General features: G+C 45.4%; 1 protein-coding gene across 2 annotated transcripts in view; it reads right to left on the bottom strand.

Moving 5' to 3' along the window:
* stag3 (STAG3 cohesin complex component) overlaps window positions 1-22,259 on the bottom strand; it is a 186,176-nt gene that overhangs the window by 77,367 nt on the left and 86,550 nt on the right. For both annotated transcript variants that reach the window (XM_081381948.1, XM_081381949.1), the window contains exon 14: window positions 13,131-13,233. In XM_081381948.1, coding sequence (XP_081238074.1) covers window positions 13,131-13,233 — 103 coding nt within the window. The remainder of the gene's footprint in view (window positions 1-13,130; window positions 13,234-22,259) is intronic.

Genomic DNA, 22,259 nt, shown 5'->3' with positions numbered 1-22,259 from the left:
CTCATGCGTCTCTCACATGCGCGCGCACACACACACACACACACACACACACACACACACACACACACACACACAGCCCCTCCCCTCCGTGCACTGCACACCGTGTCTCCATGAGAATGAGTGTTCGTTCGACGTTGAAAGCAAGTTCGCTAAAGGTTAGTATCTCTATCTCGTGGACACCTTTACACAATCACACATTAAAAAGTGGTATCAAAATATTTTAAATTCTGAATATAATTTTGTCAGTGTGTTAATGTCGACCCGAGAAGCGATTGCGCCTTTTTTAGAAAGTTAACTAGTCGCAAGTTTGAGGTAAAATGCACTTTTTGGTTGTGGTTGTCGATGTCAAAACACTATAAGCTGTGATTCAAATATTAAATAATGTTATGTCATTTTTTTACTTTTACACTTAATGTTTGCTGCTTCAATCCAGATGAGTAGGTTGGCTGTAGGGAGAGTCAAGTCAACTTTATTTTTATTTATATAGCGCTTTTCACAATACAGATTGTATCAAAGCAGCTTCACAGTATTAAATAAAATAGTACATCAGTGTTTGTTTCTGGTGTAAAACATCCACGTTTGGTAATGCAGATCAATAGCACTGTTGAATCGATTAATCAATTTAAGTATCCCCAACTGAGCAAGCCAAAGGCAACAGTGGCAAGGAACCGAAAAACTCCATCAGGTGACCTAATGGAGAAAAAAAACCTTGGGAGAACCCAGGCTCAGTCGGGGGCCAGTTCTCCTCTGGCGTTTATGAAGTAGAGACCGGATTTAACTGTAAGATTAAAATATTATATGAATGCCTGGCTGAAGAGATGCGTCTTTAATCTAGTTTTAAACTGGGAGAGCGAATCTGAGCAACGAACAGTATCCGGAAGACTATTCCAGAGTTTTGGTGCTAAATGTGAAAATGCTCTCCCTCCTTTGGTGGATCTGGATATCCTAGGTATGACCAAAAGCCTTGAATTTAGTGATCTTAAAGAGCGCGATGGATTATAGGGCGATAGAAGATCCGTTAAATAAACTGGAGCTAAGCCGTTTAGGGCTTTATAAGTCAGTAGCAATACCTTGTAATTAATACGGAACTTTATAGGTAACCAATGTAGTGATGATAAAATTGGTGTTATATGGTCAAACTTTCTTGATCTAGTAAGAACTCTAGCGGCGGCATTTTGGACTAACTGTAGCTTGTTTATTGAGGATGCAGGACAACCAGCTAATAAAGCATTACAGTAATCTAGTCTCGAGGTCATGAATGCATGAACTAGCTTTTCTGCATCAGAAACAGATAGCATGTTACGTAATTTAGCAATATTTCTAAGGTGAAAAAATGCTGTTTTTGTAACATATGAAATATGATTTTCAAAAGACAAGTTACAATCTAATATAACACCCAGGTCTTTTACTGTAGAGGATAAAGTAACAGGACACCCTACTATGTTAAAGTTGTATTGTGAGAGGTTTTGTGGGCGGTTTTTTGAACCGATAAGTATTACCTCTGTCTTATCTGGATTTAATAAAAGAAAATTGTGCGTCATCCAATCTTTTATATCTTTAACACACTCTGTCAATTTGGATAATTTAGCGTTTTCATCCGGCCGTGATGAAATATATAGTTGAGTGTCATCAGCATAACAATGGAAACTAATTCCATGTTTCCTTATAATATTTCCAAGTGGCAGCATATATATTGAGAATAATAGAGGGCCTAACACAGATCCTTGCGGCACTCCATAGTTTACTGGAGTTATGATCGATTTTTCTCCGTTTAAATAGACAAAATGGTAGCGGTCAGATAGGTATGATCTGAACCAGCTTAATGCTTGTCCTTGAACACCGGTATAGTTTTGTAGCCGATCTAAGAGTATTGTGTGATCTATAGTATCAAACGCAGCACTAAGATCAAGTAAAACTAGTATTGAGATACAGCCTTGGTCAGAAGCTAAGAGTAAATCATTTGTGATTTTAACGAGCGCAGTTTCAGTGCTATGATGCGGCCTGAACCCAGACTGAAACTTTTCATAGGTGTCATTTTCTTGCAAGAAAGAGCCCAGTTGGGCAGACACAACTTTTTCTAATATTTTGGACATAAAAGGTAGATTTGAAATGGGTCTATAATTTACTAGATTATTCGGATCTAATTGTGGTTTCTTAATGAGAGGTTTTATAACTGCCAGTTTAAATGTTTTTGGAACATAACCTAAAGATAAAGACGAGTTAATAATATTGAGGAGAGGCTCTTCCACTATAGGTAACACTTCTTTCAATAGTTTAGTTGGTATGGGATCTAATAAACATGTTGTTGTTTTAGAGGAAATGATAAATTTATTTAACTCTTTTTGTTCTATAGTTGTAAAGCACTGTAATTGTTCTTGCGGCGTGATAATTGAGGCTGAATTATAAGGTGCGATTGAGGATTGAACGTTTACAATTGTGGATCTGATGTTTTCTATTTTCTCAGTGAAAAAATTCATGAAATCATTACTACTAAAATGTAACGGAATATTTTGTTCAGGTGACGCTTGTTTATTTGTTAGTCTAGCCACGGTGTTAAATAAGAACCTAGGATTGTTTTGGTTATTTTCTATTAGTTTGCGGAGATGCTCAGCCCTGGCCGCTTTTAGGGCCTTTTTTGTGAGTGGGGTGAGTTGTGCCAGTTTTTACTCAAAGTGACTTTAAAGTGAGGCCATGGCAGTAATGCCTTCAACTTAAGGATGTACATATATTTCAGGATGTGGTGCATCCCTGAGAACAATAACTTTGGATCTGAAATGAATTGTTTCAGAAATATAGCTTTTGGGAAAAAGTGGTCTCATGGCACAACTTGCCCCTGGTGCGGGGTAAGTTGTGCCTTTAGGGGAATACATTGGGGTAAATTGTGCCAGTGATTTCTGAAGTAAAACAGAACATTTTAATGTTATGAACCGTAATGCTATATGAAAGCAAGATAAATTCAATACAAAATTACTCATTTAAGGTTTATTTAGATATTGTCACCCTGGAATACCATAGCATGCATTTTTCCTACTATGGTCAATTGCATAGGGATTTTGTATTGAACACAACTCTGGATCACAGTGTCATAGAGACAAGGGGGCGGTCTCATTTTACTCAGACGACCAATCAGTCTCTCAGGATCATTGTGAAGCTATCAAGCTACGCCCTAGCAACCATTTAGAGCACCATAGCAACACAATATATGATATTTGTGATTCATTTCAGGCAAAAAAGGCTTTGGCAATAGATGCCTGTTGACATAGCGCTGTCTGTCAATTATGTAACATATAAGAATAAGTGACTAGGCTAATTTCTAAACATACTATTGTGACATAGGCCACTTAAAAACTGAATAAAACTTCTCTTTAATAACATAGTGCAAACTCAAAACTGAAATCAGTGTCAGCTAAATTAAACAAATAGCAGGCAGGCCTAAGTCAAACACTGATGAGGCCTGCCCATCTCCTCACTTCTCAAGATTATCCCCTGTGAGTATGTAGGTCTAGATGGTCTGGATCTGGCACAACTTACCACAGGCCCTTTGGCACGGATCACCCCAGACCCACAAGTTTGAATAATTAGCATGATCCAGCAGTTAAGAGCTAACATCATGATATTTGTATAGACTCATTGTGTAGCCTACTAAAGCACTAAAACATGTGTGAAATGTTTTCAAACTTGTCTATAATTGTTCAGACACTACAATCAAAAAACCTTAATCATAGAAATTTTACTTTGAAAGGGAAAAAATGTTTTTTTTTGCACTAAAATGTGCTTAACTCTCATGCCATGTGTCTCTCTTCTTTGGAGGACGAGTAAAAGTGATTGCTTTTCAAAATTATGTGGTCACATGACCAATTTCTTCTATGGTTTTCCAGAAACAAGGGGTGGAACTACTTCCCCCCCTGGCACAAATCACCCCACTCTCCCCATAGGGTAAATTTAGTATAGGGTGTGCAAATTGTACAGCTGTGGTATTTGTATAGGGTGTGAATTCTGTATAGAACAGGGGTCGGCAAGTAACTTTGGCCGCGGGCCAATATTTTTGATCGCGGCCTATGATCGCGGAATATGATGGGTCGTCACAGTCCGTGGATCATTCGTTCAATCGTTTTTTCAAATGAAAACCAAAAATAAAAAGATGAAAAACGACTTGTTTTTCCATTCCTGAACTAAAATGAAAAAACGAATAATGACGGGTTTTCTGATTGTGCTCAGATCAAAAATAGAAAAAAATAATTACTGGATTAGACAAATTTTAATTTTGATTTTTAATTTTTAATTTAACACATTTTAAACAGATCAAGTAGCCTACTATTGTGGTAACAGATTACAGACATTTTAATAAAGTCCGACTTTTGAACTTCATTCCTTTTTTATTATTATTATTTATTCGGGACACACACATACACACATACACACCTATGGCTTAAGGAGGTCTGCGCGGGACTGTTTTTTTTTTTTTCGTCCCGCTCCCACGCGGTTCTATTCAGCAACCGCTTAAAATACACTCGATGTTCACCCGCTTTATTTCCCGACCTGACGGGTCCGCAAAATTTAGATCTCGTTTCCATAATCTCACATTCAAATGTCTCTAAAAGAAAGTCTCGGAAAGAAGGAGATTAAGTAGCCTATAATAATTATAAATGCTATACAAAAATTGTGTTCGTGTCAATATAAATATTAGGCTATTTTAACATTGTAGCCTACTGTCAGCAGAGAAAAAAAAATGCCACACAAAAAAATGTTGAAATATAAATAACAAATTAAATAGGACAAAGCCTATCACTCAAATTTCTAAGCAACATAAACGAAAATCATATTGCCCTACTAACAAATGAAGTAGGCTATTTTCTGCCGAACTATTTCAAACATCCTTGCAAAAAAAGAATGTTGTTGACTGACAATGGTTTCAGTACCAAACTATCAGAACCATCAGAGCTAGGTGTAGCCTACAGGCGGTCAGAATGAAGTGCGGATACGCTGTCAAAAGATGTCGGGAGTGGGCTATTGTCAGTCAGACCGCCCGCTCCGTCCAAAGTACACCAGAGTTCTGACCGCTACCATCTTTTGACGCGCGAATGAACACAAAGTGGTAAAGCGTATAACTAGACGCGGCAGGCGCGAATTTGACGCGCTATTCGCGTCCGGTGGTATACTTTAAAATGTAATCCTGCGCCGCATTATTCCCTATGGGCGTTTGTATGCGGGGGTGAAATCGCCGCGCGACTGCGGCTTTTCTCAAGTAGTGGAAGAGTTTTGTGCAGCATTTAGGACTTCCAAAATGTTCCGGCGGGCCAGAAAATATTGCTGGCGGGCCAGTTTTGGCCCGCGGGCCGCCAGTTGTCGTTCCCTGGTATAGAAGATGTGTAGATTTTTGGTACAGCGTGTGGATTTTGTAAGAGGTAAAGGAATTTCAATGGGATGTGAATTTTTTTCTAAAATTGTATTATGTTCTCTTTCATAGGTTCACTCAACGCTGCAGATAGCGCAGTGGGATATTCTCTGAATGTGCCGATTGTCTGAAGCCCTGTAGAATCACGCCAATTCATTGGCTGATGGCGCTCGCGCAGTCTGGCTCCGCCCCGACGCTCTTACGTTGCATCATTACATATTCGCGCGCGCGCCATCTGTCCTCAGATTTCTCTGCCTTCAGAACGAAGCGGTCACGTTGCCCTTCGCTCTTGATTTTTCTAAGCTCATACGATTTCTGGATTATTCTCTGCGCTTCTGCGACTGTTCAAGCGGAACTCTGTTTCTCCTTACGGTGAAGTTGCCATGGAATACCGACGCTGTTCTCCGCCATGTGCTCGTTACATCGCTAACGACGACCCGCACAGTAAGTGTGTTAAATGTTTGGGTTTTTCACATGCGCGCGAGGCAGTCATAGGATCATCTAAATGCAAATTCTGTGAAAATTTGTTGCTCAAAACCCTCAAATCGCGGCTCGCGGTTTTTGAGAGGGAATCATTCGTCCCCTCCTGTCGCGCTCCCGAGGCCTCTCGAGGATCCGCGACTTGGGGTTCGGATGTAGAGCTTGAGGATGTGGAGTTCGAGCAGACGAGCCCCGCTCTTTCTCTCCCTCCCCTCGGCACGCGCGAGGCATGCCAGTCGAATTTTCTTATGATTATTTGCGCCCCAGCCCGGGAGCACGCGACGCGGTTTCTTTCGGGCTGGAGGATGTACTTTTTACCGAGGCTTCCGACTCCGAGGATTTCGGGCCTACTCTCGCCGACGAGGTTATCCCGCCTAGCGGCCAGGAAGCGCGGCCTACGCGGAGCTCGTTGATGTACTTTCGCGCGCTACGGAGAAGCTCGCTATTGATTGGCCCGACGAGCCCCGCGAATCTCAGTCGTCGAAACTCGACGAGAGACTTCTCAGTGGCCCTAATTCTAGGCCTCAACGGAGAAAGCTGCCATTTTTCAGTGATCTGCATCACGAGATTTCCAGATCCTGGAAGCAGCCTTTCTCTGCGCGCCTCACTAATGCGGCAGCTGCTGATTTCACCAACCTAGTAGGTTCTGTGGAACAGGGCTATTCCGCCGTTCCGGCGATTGAGGAGACTTTAGCCGACCATCTTGCTCCGTCCTCGGCGCCGTCCTGGAAATCGCGCCCCCTCCTCCCCTCTAAAGCATGTAGGACTACCTCCTCTCTAATTGGGAAATCCTACATGGCGGCTGGGCAGGCAGGCATGTCCCTGCACACTATGGCCATTCTTCAGGCCTACCAAGCAGACGTCCTGAAGGAAATGGACGAGGGTGATGGCGTGACCCCTGAAGCAGTCAAGGAGCTTCGTAAGGCTACGGATTTAGCCTTAAGAGCCACCAAACATACAGCACGTGCTATAGGTCGCTCTATGGCTGGTTCCGTTGCGGTGGAGCGCCACTTGTGGCTTAATCTCACGGAGATCCGTGACAAGGAGAAGGTTTTCCTCCTGGACGCCCCCATTTCTCAAACAGGTTTGTTTGGTGAGGCGGTTAACACAGTGGTTGAGAAATTCCACTCCTCCAAATCCCAATCGGCAGCGTTCAGACAGTTCATGCCCAGGAGGGCTAGGGAACCTTCTGCTCCCTCCCCTGTTCGACCCAGAGAACGTCCCTCTTTTAGACCGGAGTTCTCTTCCAGGAGGAGCGAACCGGTGCATCCCCCACCTACCACGGTTTGGGGAGCCCGCGGTCGCCCGTTTCCCCGTCAACGGCCTCACAAGCGCCTCCAGATGAAGCGGTCCGACAAACCGACCGCTCCGGCGGCCCAGAGCCGTTCCTGACCCTCCGGTCGGAAAAAGGAGAGCTCCTCTGCTTCCTCAAGGTTGGGACAGATCGCGCAAGCGTTTCTGCCCACCTCCCAGCTCTCCTTTCCTTGCCCTGTCACCTTCGCCACTCAGAGTGTCTCGAAGTGCAGGCCATTTTTCACCATCTCGACTCAGCCCGGCGCGGGAGGAAGGAGACGCTTTTTGCTTTCTCCCCTCACCCCCGACACTCTCTATAACTGCCGGTCGCATCCTCGGAGGCACTTTTCGCTTTCCTCCGGAACAGGCGGACCTGGTCACCATGACCCCAGCATCGATGCCTCCCATCACGTGCCAGGACGCCAAGGGCTCTCCTGCACGGTCAGCTTCTCTACCCCACGAACGTCAACACGGCACCCTCACTCAGGTATGTCGTCTGCATTACAACATCCCTCTTCCTCTCTCACATTTCTTTCAAGAGTGGGAGCGCTTACCAGGGGTATCGTCTTGGGTTCTTCGCACAGTTCGGTTCGGCTACACTCTTCAGTTTTGCCGCAATCCCCCTTGTTTCAACGGGGTCTTTCCTACCGTAGTAGACAGCGCCACTCAGGCTTCTGTACTTCAGCAGGAAATTTCATCCCTCCTTCTCAAAGGAGCGATAGAAGAGGTTCCTTCAGGGGAAACCGAACGGGGCTTTTACAGCCGCTATTTCCTGGTCCCGAAGAAGGGCGGCGGTTTGCGTCCCATACTGGACCTCCGCCGACTGAACTTCGCCCTTTACAAAGGGAAATTCAAGATGTTGACGCTGAAAGCTATCATATCTCAGATTCGGCCAGGGGATTGGTTCGTGACAGTAGACCTAAAGGATGCTTATTTTCACATCCAGGTTGTACGGCGACACAGGCAGTTCCTCAGGTTCGCCTTTGGAGAAAGAGCGTTCCAGTACAGGGTCCTTCCATTCGGCCTCGCTCTGGCCCCGAGGACATTCACGAAGTGTATGGATGCAGCTCTGGCCCCATTGCGGCTCCAGGGCATCCGTATTCTAAATTACCTGGACGATTGGCTCATTTTAGCCCAATCCAGGGAGTTAGTGACCCACCACAGAGACATCGTCCTGAGTCATATCCAGTCTCTCGGTTTGAGGTTGAACTCGGAGAAGAGTGTTCTTGCTCCGGCTCAGAGCACCGTTTTCTTGGGAGTGAACATGGATTCCGTTCTCATGCAGGCCCGATTGGCTCCTGCACGGATTTCCAGTCTGACGACATGCGTGGCCCGTTTTTTTGCTAGGCCACCATGTGTCTGTGGGCACTTGCCGCAGGATGCTGGGCCTTATGGCCGCGGCCTCCTCCGTGCTACCGCTGGGCCTGCTCCACATGAGACCTTTCATGTGGTGGATGAAGCTCTCAGGGGTTCGGCCCTCCGGGCCAACCCTTCGTCTACTGAAGGTATCGCGCAGTTGCTTTCGAGCCCTGTCAGTTTGGCGGGACCCTCTTTTTCTTTGGAAAGGGGTCAGCATGGGTGCGGTATTTCGTCGCCAGATGATTACGACGGATGCCTCTCTCACCGGCTGGGGAGCAGTTTTCGAGGGCAGACCAGCATGTGGCGTCTGGACTGGCGAGACTCTCTCCTGGCACATCAACTGCCTGGAGTTAAGAGCCGTTTTTCTGGCTCTGCATCATTTTCTCCCTCTTCTGGAGGGACACCATGTAATTGTCAGGACAGACAACATGGCAGTGGTGTCTCATGTAAACCGACAGGGGGGTTCTCGGTCACGCACCCTGAACAGGCATGCGCGTCACCTTCTCCTGTGGTCTCAGAGCAGATTCCTTTCTCTGAGAGCAGTTCATGTCCCAGGGATTCTGTACCTCGCAGCAGACTTTCTGTCGAGGCAGAAACTCAGGTCGGGAGAATGGATGTTGAACCGCCAGGCAGTGGCCCTGATCTGGGAGGTTTTCGGAGAAGCGGAAGTGGACCTCTTTGCATCTCAAGAGTCGTCCCAATGCCCGCTTTGGTTCTCCCTGAGTCCCCCGGCTCCATTAGGGATAGATGCGTTCGCTCACCCTTGGCCAACGCGGAAACTCTATGCCTTTCCGCCCATCAAACTGATCCAGGCGGTCTTGGCCAGAGTGAGAGAGAGCGGAGTCCGCCTCCTCCTGGTAGCTCCGTTCTGGCCGTCCCAGCCATGGTTTTCGGAGCTAATTCCTCTGCTGGAATCTTCTCCCTGGAAGATCCCGGTCAGGGAGGACCTGCTGTCCCAACTGCAGGGCAGGATATGGCATCCTCGCCCGGACATGTGGAAGCTGTATGTTTGGCCGATCAGAGGCTGTTAGCATTAAGTTCTGATCTCCCATCTGACGTTCAGGAGACCATTGCGAGTGCTAGAGCCCCTTCTACAAGGAGGCTATATTCTTCCAAATGGAGGGTGTTTGAGACATGGTGCTTAGCACATGATAGGAGTCCAATTAACTGCCCTGTTGGTTCAGTATTGGAATTCCTGCAGGAGAAGTTTGCTTCTGGAGCAGCTGCTACCACTCTCAGAGTTTATGTCGCAGCTATTGCAGCGCATAGGGAATCGGACGAGATTCCCCTGGGGAAACTAAGGTTAGTTTCGGCCTTCATGCGTGGGGTTAAGCGCCTGAAACCGGCTCGCTCCCCTAGAGTTCCCTCATGGGACCTTTCTGTTGTCCTAGAGCAGGGATTCCCAAAGTGTGGTACGCGCACCCCCAGGGGTACGCGAGCTACCACCAGGGGGTGCGCGAGAGGAAAAATGTAATGGCGGTCTGTTTTTTTAAATGGGGTTTTTCCATAGAATAAAAAAACATGAACAGTAAACATTTCCTTTGTAAATTCCTTTTCCTTTTATTTTAAATAAAAAAACTATAATTTATTAGTTTTTGATAAAACAAATACATATGAAATGCACAACGACACACCTAAAGTCGCTCACGCACATACAAGCAAACTCTACACACACGAGACGCGCGGAACTCTCCGCGCACATACTCATATGAGACGCGCGCGCGCACACACAAACTCTCCACGCACATACTTATATGAAACGCGAGCACACACACACACACACAAACTCGCGCAAATACTCAATGTGACCCGAGCACACACACACAAACTCTCCGCGCACATACGAGACGCGAGCACACACACACACACAATACCATAAAGATGTGGAAAAGTCGATCAAAAGTATGGCTACATTTCTCCAGGCTCGATGCCAACAACGCGCGATGCAGTATTTGCGGTAAAATAATTGCTGCAAAGACCGGTACCACGACAAATATGATGAAGACCTTGACAGTGCACGGAGTAAACATAAGAACAGTGGCTCCGTCTTCGACTGGTAAATGAAGATTTGTTGATCACTCTGACAGTGTTTATATTGCAATAATGATGACCTACTGAGTGTATACTGCCGTTCAAAAATGTGTTGGTTGGTCAGAATTGTTTTTCAGTAAGGATGCATTAAAATGATCAAAAGTGACCTTAAAACATGTCACATGTGTAATGTTACAAGATATTTCGTTTTTAAATAAATGCTGTTCTTTTGAAAATTTTATACATCAAAGAATCATGAAAAAATTATAGTTTCCAAAATATTAAGCAGAAAACTGTTTTCATATTTCTGAAGGGTCATGTGACACTGAAGTAATGATTTTGAAAATTCATCTTTTAAATCACATGAATAAATTACATTTTGAAACATATTCAAATAAAAATTTTAATTGTACTATTTCACAATATTACAAGTTTTACTGTATTTTTGATAAAACAAATTCAGCTTTGGTGAGCTCTTTTATATATATATATATATATATATATATATATATATATTTACTTAATTATAGTTACTTAATTATGTTGTGGATCGTGTGAAGGCTAATTTTATTGTCGCACTTGAAAAGTATCAGATTGATCCTCGTTTTTATTTATTTTATCTATTCCGGAGCCTATTCTCTTTAATGTTGTGGATCGTTTGTAACTTCATTGCAATTTAATTCAATGTACTGTCGTTCTAATTTCCATAACCGTTGTGTTATGATGATGATGCTAGCTCCACGGTCATTTACGGTCATTTAATATTGCTGCAATGTTTCTTTTACGCGGCTGAAAATAACCGTGCTTTCTGTTACTGAGCCTGTGTCTTTCACTCGTCCTCTTAAAAGTGGAAGCTTGTGCGTAGCTTTGTTGCATTATATTGACACTTTGTTGATGTTGTTATTGTCATGCGTGTTGGTTATTTGCGCATGATTAAACATGAGTCTTTATATGGCGATAAAACAAAGCTTTGTTGCGTTATTTTTTTGAAGTGGGGATTGGGGGTGCGCCAACCCGGTTGGGACATAGAAGGGGGTGCGCAGGAAAAAAAGTTTGGGAACCGCTGTCCTAGAGGGTTTGACGAAGGCTCCCTTTGAGCCCTTAGAGTCAGCTCCGGAGCGGATTCTAACTCTCAAGGTTTCTCTTTTCTTGGCTTTGTCATCATTAAAGCGTGTAGGAGACTTACAAGCTCTTTCTGTTAGCGAGTCTTGCTTGGACTTTGCTCCTGGCTTGGTCAAGGTTTCCTTGAGGCCGAGACCAGGGTATGTTCCCAAAGTTCTTTCCACAACTTTCCGCTCGCAGGTGGTTAACCTTAACGCTTTCCACCCTTCTCCATTTTCTTCTGAGGAAGATAGGAAGCTTAACTTGCTCTGCCCAGTTCGTTCTCTTAAGATATATGTAGACCGCTCAGGCGGTTGGAGGAAATCTAACCAGCTTCTGGTTTGCTTCGGTGCTGGCCGCCGTGGGCTTGCTGCATCAAAGCAGAGGATTTCTCACTGGGTTACAGAAGCTATCTCGTTGGCTTACGAGGTGCGTGGCCTTCCTTCACCTCTTAGCATTAGAGCACATTCCACCAGAAGTGTGGCATCTTCTCAAGCTCTTTTTAGAGGAGCACTTTTGGAGGACATTTGTGTTGCGGCAGGCTGGTCCTCTCCGCACACTTTTGTAAGGTTCTATAATTTGGATCTTGACATGACCCCGGGTTCCCAGGTTCTTTCTGTTTGAACTCCTCTTGGTCGTTGTCTATTTTTGTACCAGTCATGGAAAGCGCTCTAGCTTGGCGAGTTTGGTAGTCCGTTCCCACTGCGCTATCCGCAGCGTTGAGTGAACCTATGAAAGAGAACGTCTCTGGTTACTTGCGTAACCTATGTTCTCTGAATAGGGAACGAGACGCTGCGTTAGCTGCCAAGCTCCTCGCGCTGCTGACAGTTTTCTTTTCGGCAGAGAAATCTGAGGACAGATGGCGCGCGCGCGAATATGTAATGATGCAACGTAAGAGCGTCGGGGCGGAGCCAGACTGCGCGAGCGCCATCAGCCAATGAATTGGCGTGATTCTACAGGGCTTCAGACAATCGGCACATTCAGAGAATATCCCACTGCGCTATCCGCAGCGTTGAGTGAACCTATGAAAGAGAACATAGGTTACGCAAGTAACCAGAGACGTTTTTATTATTACACAATACTTTTTCTGACTTTTTTGAATCTTGCCCCTGACAAATAACCCAAATTACAAAAAAAGACTAAAACTAACACTAAAATTAAATAAAAACTAAACTAAAACTAAGCATTTTCAAAAAATAAAAAATAAACTAAACTAGCAAACCCACTTTAAAAACTAATTAAAACTAAACTGAATTTGAAAACAAAAAGTCAAAACGAAATAAAAATAAAAACTAATGAAAAATGCAAAACTATAATAACCCTGCTGCGCACACACACACACACACACACACACACACACACACACACACACACACCATGATGTCAATCAGCGCATTCTCCAGCTCATACTCCTTCCTGCAGCGCACACACACACACACACACACACACACACACACACACACACACTCACCTCCTTCCTGCAGCAAGAGTGATGTCATCACATCCCAGTCTTTTAGCTCCGCCCCCGCAACATCCCACAGACTATCGACTAGATACGCAGCGTGATCATGATACTGACACACACACACACACACACACACACACACACACACACACACAGAAGACATTTAACACACACATATCTACAGTCACAGGCTGTTCATCTGGTTAAAATATCAACATACAGTGAAGTACGTGAACACCAGGAGCCTCATTTATGAAACGCACGTACGATCAGATTTAATCAGAAATTACATGGAATTTGCCTTGCATCAAAATTGAGGAACAAATTGGGGCTTATAAAAGGCAGAAACTAAGATGAATAAGTTCTTATGAATTCTTATAATTATGGCAACATCCTCTATGAACATCTAGTGAATCACTGTATGCTTTGTTCAATTTAATTATTAAGCAGTTGATAACGACCCACGTTGTAATCACATTATCAAATGTAAAAAAAAATTGTCTTTCTGCATTCAAATCCATTTGGCTCAAAGATCTGAGGGTGTGTGAGTGTGTTCTGAGGGTGTGTGAGTGTGTTCTGAGGGTGTGTGAGTGTGTTCTGAGGGTGTTCTGAGGGTGTGTGAGTGTGCTCTGAGGGTGTGTGCGTGTGCTCTGAGGGTGTGTGCGTGTGTTCTGAGGGTGTGTGAGTGTGTTCTGAGGGTGTGTGAGTGTGTTCTGTGTGAGTGTGTTCTGAGGGTGTTTGCTCTGAGGGTGTGTGAGTGTGTTCTGAGGGTGTTCTGAGGGTGAGTGAGCGTGTTCTGAAGGTGTGTGAGTGTGCTCTGAGGGTGTGTGAGTGTGTTCTGAGGGTGTGTGAGTGTGTTCTGAGGGTGTGTGAGTGTGCTCTGAGGGTGTGTGAGTGTGCTCTGAGGGTGTGTGAGTGTGTTCTGAGGGTGTGTGAGTGTGTTCTGAGGGTGTGTGAGTGTGTTCTGAGGGTGTGTGAGTGTGTTCTGAGGGTGTGTGAGTGTGTTCTGTGTGAGTGTGTTCTGAGGGTGTGTGAGTGTGTTCTGTGTGAGTGTGTTCTGAGTGTGTTCTGTGTGAGTGTGTTCTGAGGGTGTTTGCTCTGAGGGTGTGTGAGTGTGCTTTGAGGGTGTGTGAGTGTGTTCTGAGGGTGTGTGAGTGTGCTCTGAGGGTGTGTGAGTGTGTTCTGAGGGTGTGTGAGTGTGCTCTGAGGGTGTGTGAGTGTGTTCTGAGGGTGTGTGAGTGTGCTCTGAGGGTGTGTGAGTGTGTTCTGAGGGTGTGTGAGTGTGCTCTGAGGGTGTGTGAGTGTGCTCTGAGGGTGTGTGAGTGTGTTCTGAGGGTGTGTGAGTGTGTTCTGAGGGTGTGTGAGTGTGCTCTGAGGGTGTGTGAGTGTGCTCTGAGGGTGTGTGAGTGTGCTCTGAGGGTGTGTGCGTGTGTTCTGAGGGTGTGTGAGTGTGCTCTGAGGGTGTGTGCGTGTGTTCTGAGGGTGTGTGAGTGTGTTCTGAGGGTGTGTGTTCTGAGGGTGTGTGAGTGTGTTCTGAGGGTGTGTGAGTGTGTTCTGAGGGTATGTGAGTGTGTTCTGAGGGTGTGTGCGTGTGTTCTGAGGGTGTGTGAGTGTGCTCTGAGGGTGTGTGCATGTGTTCTGAGGGTGTGTGAGTGTGTTCTGAGGGTGAGTGCGTGTGTTCTGAGGGTGTGTGAGTGTGTTCTGAGGGTGTGTGCGTGTGTTCTGAGGGTGTGTGCGTGTGTTCTGAGGGTGTGTGAGTGTGCTCTGAGGGTGAGTGCATGTGTTCTGAGGGTGTGTGAGTGTGTTCTGAGGGTGTGTGAGTGTGTGTTCTGAGGGTATGTGAGTGTGTTCTGAGGGTATGTGAGTGTGTTCTGAGGGTGTGTGAGTGTGCTCTGAGGGTGTGTGAGTGTGCTCTGAGGGTGTGTGAGTGTGCTCTGAGGGTGTGTGAGTGTGTTCTGAGGGTGAGTGCGTGTGTTCTGAGGGTGTGTGAGTGTGTTCTGAGGGTGTGTGAGTGTGTTCTGAGGGTGTGTGCATGTGTTCTGAGGGTGAGTGCATGTGTTCTGAGGGTGTGTGAGTGTGTTCTGAGGGTGTGTGAGTGTGTTCTGAGGGTGTTTGAGTGTGTTCTGAGGGTGTGTGAGTGTGCTCTGAGGGTGTGTGCATGTGTTCTGAGGGTGAGTGCATGTGTTCTGAGGGTGTGTGAGTGTGTTCTGAGGGTGTGTAAGTGTGTTCTGAGGGTGTGTGAGTGTGTTCTGAGGGTGTTTGAGTGTGTTCTGAGGGTGTGTGAGTGTGCTCTGAGGGTGTGTGAGTGTGCTCTGAGGGTGTGTGCGTGTGTTCTGAGGGTGAGTGCATGTGTTCTGAGGGTGTGTGAGTGTGTTCTGAGGGTGTGTTAGTGTGCTCTGAGGGTGTGTGAGTGTGTTCTGAGGGTGTGTGAGTGTGTTCTGAGGGTGTGTGCATGTGTTCTGAGGGTGTTTGAGTGTGTTCTGAGGGTGTGTGCATGTGTTCTGAGGGTGTGTGCGTGTGTTCTGAGGGTGTGTGCGTGTGTTCTGAGGGTGTGTGAGTGTGCTCTGAGGGTGTGTGCATGTGTTCTGAGGGTGTTTGAGTGTGTTCTGAGGGTGTGTGCATGTGTTCTGAGGGTGTGTGCGTGTGTTCTGAGGGTGTGTGCGTGTGTTCTGAGGGTGTGTGAGTGTGTTTGAGGGTGTGTGAGTGTGCTCTGAGGGTGAGTGCATGTGTTCTGAGGGTGTGTGAGTGTGTTCTGAGGGTGTGTGAGTGTGTTCTGAGGGTGTGTGAGTGTGTGTTCTGAGGGTATGTGAGTGTGTTCTGAGGGTATGTGAGTGTGTTCTGAGGGTATGAGTGTGTTCTGAGGGTGTGTGAGTGTGTTCTGAGGGTGTGTGAGTGTGCTCTGAGGGTGTGTGAGTGTGTTCTGAGGGTGTGTGAGTGTGTTCTGAGGGTGTGTGCATGTGTTCTGAGGGTGTGTGCATGTGTTCTGAGGGTGAGTGCATGTGTTCTGAGGGTGTGTGCATGTGTTCTGAGGGTGTGTGCATGTGTTCTGAGGGTGAGTGCATGTGTTCTGAGGGTGTGTGAGTGTGTTCTGAGGGTGTGTGAGTGTGCTCTGAGGGTGTGTGAGTGTGTTCTGAGGGTGTGTGAGTGCTCTGAGGGTGTGTGAGTGTGTTCTGAGGGTGTGTGAGTGTGCTCTGAGGGTGTGTGAGTGTGTTCTGAGGGTGTGTGAGTGTGTTCTGAGGGTGTGTGAGTGTGTTCTGTGTGAGTGTGTTCTGAGTGTGTTCTGTGTGAGTGTGTTCTGTGTGTGTTCTGAGGGTGTTCTGTGTGAGTGTGTTCTGAGGGTGTTTGCTCTGAGGGTGTGTGAGTGTGCTTTGAGGGTGTGTGAGTGTGTTCTGAGGGTGTGTGAGTGTGTTCTGAGGGTGTGTGAGTGTGCTCTGAGGGTGTGTGAGTGTGTTCTGAGGGTGTGTGAGTGTGTTCTGAGGGTGTGTGAGTGTGTTCTGTGTGAGTGTGTTCTGAGTGTGTTCTGTGTGAGTGTGTTCTGTGTGTGTTCTGAGGGTGTTCTGTGTGAGTGTGTTCTGAGGGTGTTTGCTCTGAGGGTGTGTGAGTGTGCTCTGAGGGTGTGTGAGTGTGCTCTGAGGGTGTCTGAGGACCTGCGTGAAGTTGGCCCCCCACCCAACGCAAAACGTCGTCAAACTATGCTCAATCGTTTGTGCTCCGTTTGTGCTGGTTTGTGCTGTAAAAATTTTCGTTTGTGCTGTTTCGTTTTTTTAGATATTAAAAGAATATTTTTAGGTCATTCTGAGGTCACTCAGCCCCCCCACATGTTCCAAATTCACCCAAACTAGTCTTGTTCGTTTGTGCTTCGTTTGTGCTGGTTTGTGCCGGTAAAATTTTCGTTTGTGCTGCTTCGGGTTTTAAAATATCAGAAATTGAATTATAGACGATGACGTCACCAGCCCCCCCACATGCTCCAAATTCACCCAAAATAGACGCAATCATTTGTGCTTCGTTTGTGCTGGTTTGTGCTGTAAAAAGTTTCGTTTGTGCTGCTTCGGGTTTTAAAATATTATACATTCAATTATTTTTGATGACGTCACCAGCCCCCCCCACATGCTTCAAATTCACCCAAAATAGTCTCGTTCGTTTGTGCTTCGTTTGTGCTGGTTTGTGCTGTAAAAAGTTTCGTTTGTGCTGCTTCGGTTTTTTAGATATTAAAATGATATTTTTAGGTCGTTCTGAGGTCACTCAGCCCCCCATATGTTCCAAATTCACCCAAACTAGTCTCATTCGTTTGTGCTTCGTTTGTGCTGGTTTGTGCCGGTAAAATTTTCGTTTGTGCTGCGTTGGGTTTTAAAATATCAGAAATTGAATTATAGACGATGACGTCACCAGCCCCCCCACATGCTCCAAATTCACCCAAAATAGTCTCGTTCGTTTGTGCTTCGTTTGTGCTGTTTTGTGCCGGTACAATTTTCGTTTGTGCTGCATCGGCCTTTAAAATATTAGACAGTGAATGAAAGCGAATTATAGACGGTGACTTCACCAGCCCATTAAATGACTTCAACCAGCCTGCATCTTCATGAACGCACCACAGAGAAATGCACATTTCATACATAAGCAGAGAGCAGTCTGTTTTCTTTCGTTTTGAATTGTTCTGTTTAAAAGTAGACATGTCTGTGATGCAAGTAGGTCTAGGCGCTGAGTTTCGGTTCATTTATGAGACCAACTGCAGTTCAGGCGCCGGCGCCTCTATGTCCTGATTATCTATTGTCTGATATAGGCCTATTAACATTTTATTTTGCCTATTAAATCCTGGCATTTGGTAGATGAAACAATGATTCAAATTAAGCTAAAATTAATACAAAACGAATTTCACCTTAAAGAAAGGCTTTGTGCTTTCTGTTTGAGGTCTCTGTGAAAGTTTTAAAGCAGTCTTTTAGTGTCGTTTTCAGAGTGGTCAGTCCGTAACGAAGTTCTCCGTCCGTTACATTGTTTTTTCCTCATAAATGCAAACACGAAAAATTAAATAAAATGAATAATTTATGTTCTGCGGAGAGACAACGCTTCTTCATCCGGTGGGTAGGCTAGTATTAGGCTACTTTTGGTTTGCGCAGAATTACTAAAAAAAAAAATGTAACGCACATGCTATTTCCCTCATATTAAATATAAAACGCATGAGTAAACTGATATTTTTTTAATGTCTGGACTCCTTTATTAAGGGAGAAGCCTATGGATATATAACAGACAGTTTCAATATATTGGTATTAATTTATTCTGATAATTTATACTTCAAGTTTTGACTTGCAAATGTCACGTCCATAACGCTGGAATTGACCAATTTTAAAGAATTTATCCTCAACTGTTTTTGTGGTGTAAGTCTATGTATTTTATAATGTTAACTTCAAATAATAGTTATATGAAGATGTGGTAGCATTGGATCTGGACTCAGGAGTTGGAAGGGGTGTGTCGCGATTCTGCCTTCTCACACCGCAACACAGGTCCGTGGATGGAGCGTCGGGATTTTGGTTTCATATTGCATATTGTTACACAGCCCTAGTCGTTTGTTTGAGAAATGTTAAGTTCTACTTCTGTAGTTATTTTGGTGAAAGTAACTGGAGTAGCTAATGCATTACAATTCTGAGACGGCCTTTATTGTAAGGTACTCTAAATAATTTCCTTTAAATAAAAGTAACAAAGTAATCTACAATGTATTACAGTTTGGAAGTGCTGCTGATATTGTGAAAAATGATTAGCCTATAAATAATTATATATTTTCATATAATTAATATTTTAATGTTAATATAATTCAAATTTAATATAATTCAGTTGTAATTTATTCCTGTAATGTCAAAGCTGAATTTTCTGTATCATTACTCCAGTTTTCAACGTCACATTATTCTTTAGAAATCATAAGATGTTGATGTTGTGCTCAATTATTATTGGTGCTCACTGCTCATTTAAGAAAGGCTCTTATTTTGTATTGTATTTTGTATTATATTTTTTACATATTGCGTATGTTTTTTTTTTTTTGTTTGTTTGTTTTTGTTTTTAATGTTTAATATTTTTTGTGGAAAATTTAATTTTTGATATTTTTTCCCCTTTTGATTAATTTAATCCGTTTCGGTCTTACCTTGTTACTTCAACTAGCTACTGTAAAAAAAAAAAAATATTATATTATATTATATTATATTATATTATATTATATTATAGGCTATTATAGCCTATATATTTTTCAAAGGCCGATGCAGCACAAACGAAAATTGTACCGGCACAAAACAGCACAAACTAAGCACAAACGAACGAGACTATTTTGGGTGAATTTGGAGCATGTGGGGGGGCTGGTGACGTCATCGTCTATAATTCAATTTCTGATATTTTAAAACCCAACGCAGCACAAACGAAAATTTTACCGGCACAAACCAGCACAAACGAAGCACAAACGAATGAGACTAGTTTGGGTGAATTTGGAACATATGGGGGGCTGAGTGACCTCAGAACGACCTAAAAATATCATTTTAATATCTAAAAAACCGAAGCAGCACAAACGAAACTTTTTACAGCACAAACCAGCACAAACGAAGCACAAACGAACGAGACTATTTTGGGTGAATTTGAAGCATGTGGGGGGGCTGGTGACGTCATCAAAAATAATTGAATGTATAATATTTTAAAACCCGAAGCAGCACAAACGAAAATTTTACCGGCACAAACCAGCACAAACGAAGCACAAACGAACAAGACTATTTTGGGTGAATTTGGAACATGTGGGGGGGCTGAGTGACCTCAGAATGACCTAAAAATATTCTTTTAATATCTAAAAAACCGAAACAGCACAAACGAAAATTTTTACAGCACAAACCAGCACAAACGGAGCACAAACGATTGAGCATAGTTTGACGACGTTTTGCGTTGGGTGGGGGGCCAACTTCACGCAGGTTGTCTGAGGGTGTGTGAGTGTGCTCTGAGGGTGTGTGAGTGTGCTCTGAGGGTGTGTGAGTGTGTTCTGAGGGTGTGTGAGTGTGCTCTGAGGGTGTGTGAGTGTGTTCTGAGGGTGTGTGAGTGTGCTCTGAGGGTGTGTGAGTGTGTTCTGAGGGTGTGTGAGTGTGCTCTGAGGGTGTGTGCGTGTGTTCTGAGGGTGTGTGAGTGTGTTCTGAGGGTGTGTGTGTGTGTGTGTGTGTGTGTGTGTTCTGAGGGTATGTGAGTGTGTTCTGAGGGTGTGTGCATGTGTTCTGAGGGTGTGTGAGTGTGCTCTGAGGGTGTGTGCGTGTGTTCTGAGGGTGTGTGAGTGTGCTCTGAGGGTGTGTGAGTGTGTTCTGAGGGTAAGTGCATGTGTTCTGAGGGTGTGTGAGTGTGTTCTGAGGGTGTGTGCGTGTGTTCTGAGGGTGTGTGCGTGTGTTCTGAGGGTGTGTGAGTGTGTGTTCTGAGGGTATGTGAGTGTGTTCTGAGGGTGTGTGAGTGTGCTCTGAGGGTGTCTGAGTGTGTTCTGAGGGTGTGTGAGTGTGTTCTGAGGGTGTGTGAGTGTGTTCTGAGGGTGTGTGAGTGTGTGTTCTGAGGGTATGTGAGTGTGCTCTGAGGGTGAGTGCATGTGTTCTGAGGGTGTGTGAGTGTGTTCTGAGGGTGTGTGAGTGTGTTCTGAGGGTGTGTGAGTGTGTGTTCTGAGGGTATGTGAGTGTGTTCTGAGGGTATGTGAGTGTGTTCTGAGGGTGTGTGAGTGTGCTCTGAGGGTGTGTGAGTGTGCTCTGAGGGTGTGTGAGTGTGTTCTGAGGGTGAGTGCGTGTGTTCTGAGGGTGTGTGAGTGTGTTCTGAGGGTGTGTGAGTGTGTTCTGAGGGTGTGTGAGTGTGTTCTGAGGGTGTGTGAGTGTGTTCTGAGGGTGTGTGCATGTGTTCTGAGGGTGTGTGAGTGTGTTCTGAGGGTGAGTGAGTGTGTTCTGAGGGTGTGTGAGTGTGTTCTGAGGGTGTGTGAGTGTGCTCTGAGGGTGTGTGAGTGTGTTCTGAGGGTGTGTGAGTGTGTTCTGAGGGTGTGTGAGTGTGTTCTGAGGGTGTGTGAGTGTGTTCTGAGGGTGTGTGAGTGTGTTCTGAGGGTGAGTGAGTGTGTTCTGAGGGTGTGTGAGTGTGTTCTGAGGGTGTGTGAGTGTGCTCTGAGGGTGTGTGAGTGTGTTCTGAGGGTGTGTGAGTGTGCTCTGAGGGTGTGTGAGTGTGTTCTGAGGGTGTGTGAGTGTGCTCTGAGGGTGTGTGAGTGTGCTCTGAGGGTGTGTGAGTGTGCTCTGAGGGTGTGTGAGTGTGTTCTGAGGGTGTGTGAGTGTGCTCTGAGGGTGTGTGCGTGTGTTCTGAGGGTGTGTGAGTGTGTTCTGAGGGTGTGTGTGTGTGTGTGTGTGTGTGTGTTCTGAGGGTATGTGAGTGTGTTCTGAGGGTGTGTGCATGTGTTCTGAGGGTGTGTGAGTGTGCTCTGAGGGTGTGTGCGTGTGTTCTGAGGGTGTGTGAGTGTGCTCTGAGGGTGTGTGAGTGTGTTCTGAGGGTGAGTGCATGTGTTCTGAGGGTGTGTGAGTGTGTTCTGAGGGTGTGTGCGTGTGTTCTGAGGGTGTGTGCGTGTGTTCTGAGGGTGTGTGAGTGTGTGTTCTGAGGGTATGTGAGTGTGTTCTGAGGGTGTGTGAGTGTGCTCTGAGGGTGTCTGAGTGTGTTCTGAGGGTGTGTGAGTGTGTTCTGAGGGTGTGTGAGTGTGTTCTGAGGGTGTGTGAGTGTGCTCTGAGGGTGAGTGCATGTGTTCTGAGGGTGTGTGAGTGTGTTCTGAGGGTGTGTGAGTGTGTTCTGAGGGTGTGTGAGTGTGTGTTCTGAGGGTATGTGAGTGTGTTCTGAGGGTATGTGAGTGTGTTCTGAGGGTGTGTGAGTGTGCTCTGAGGGTGTGTGAGTGTGCTCTGAGGGTGTGTGAGTGTGTTCTGAGGGTGAGTGCGTGTGTTCTGAGGGTGTGTGAGTGTGTTCTGAGGGTGTGTGAGTGTGTTCTGAGGGTGTGTGCATGTGTTCTGAGGGTGTGTGAGTGTGTTCTGAGGGTGTGTAAGTGTGTTCTGAGGGTGTGTGAGTGTGTTCTGAGGGTGTTTGAGTGTGTTCTGAGGGTGTGTGAGTGTGCTCTGAGGGTGTGTGCAT

This window comes from Scardinius erythrophthalmus, assembly GCF_964197995.2.
Source record: "Scardinius erythrophthalmus genome assembly, chromosome: 13".
NCBI lineage: Eukaryota > Metazoa > Chordata > Actinopteri > Cypriniformes > Leuciscidae > Scardinius > Scardinius erythrophthalmus.
Note: the sequence above shows the minus strand (reverse complement) of the source record. Positions and strands in the feature narration are given on the sequence as shown.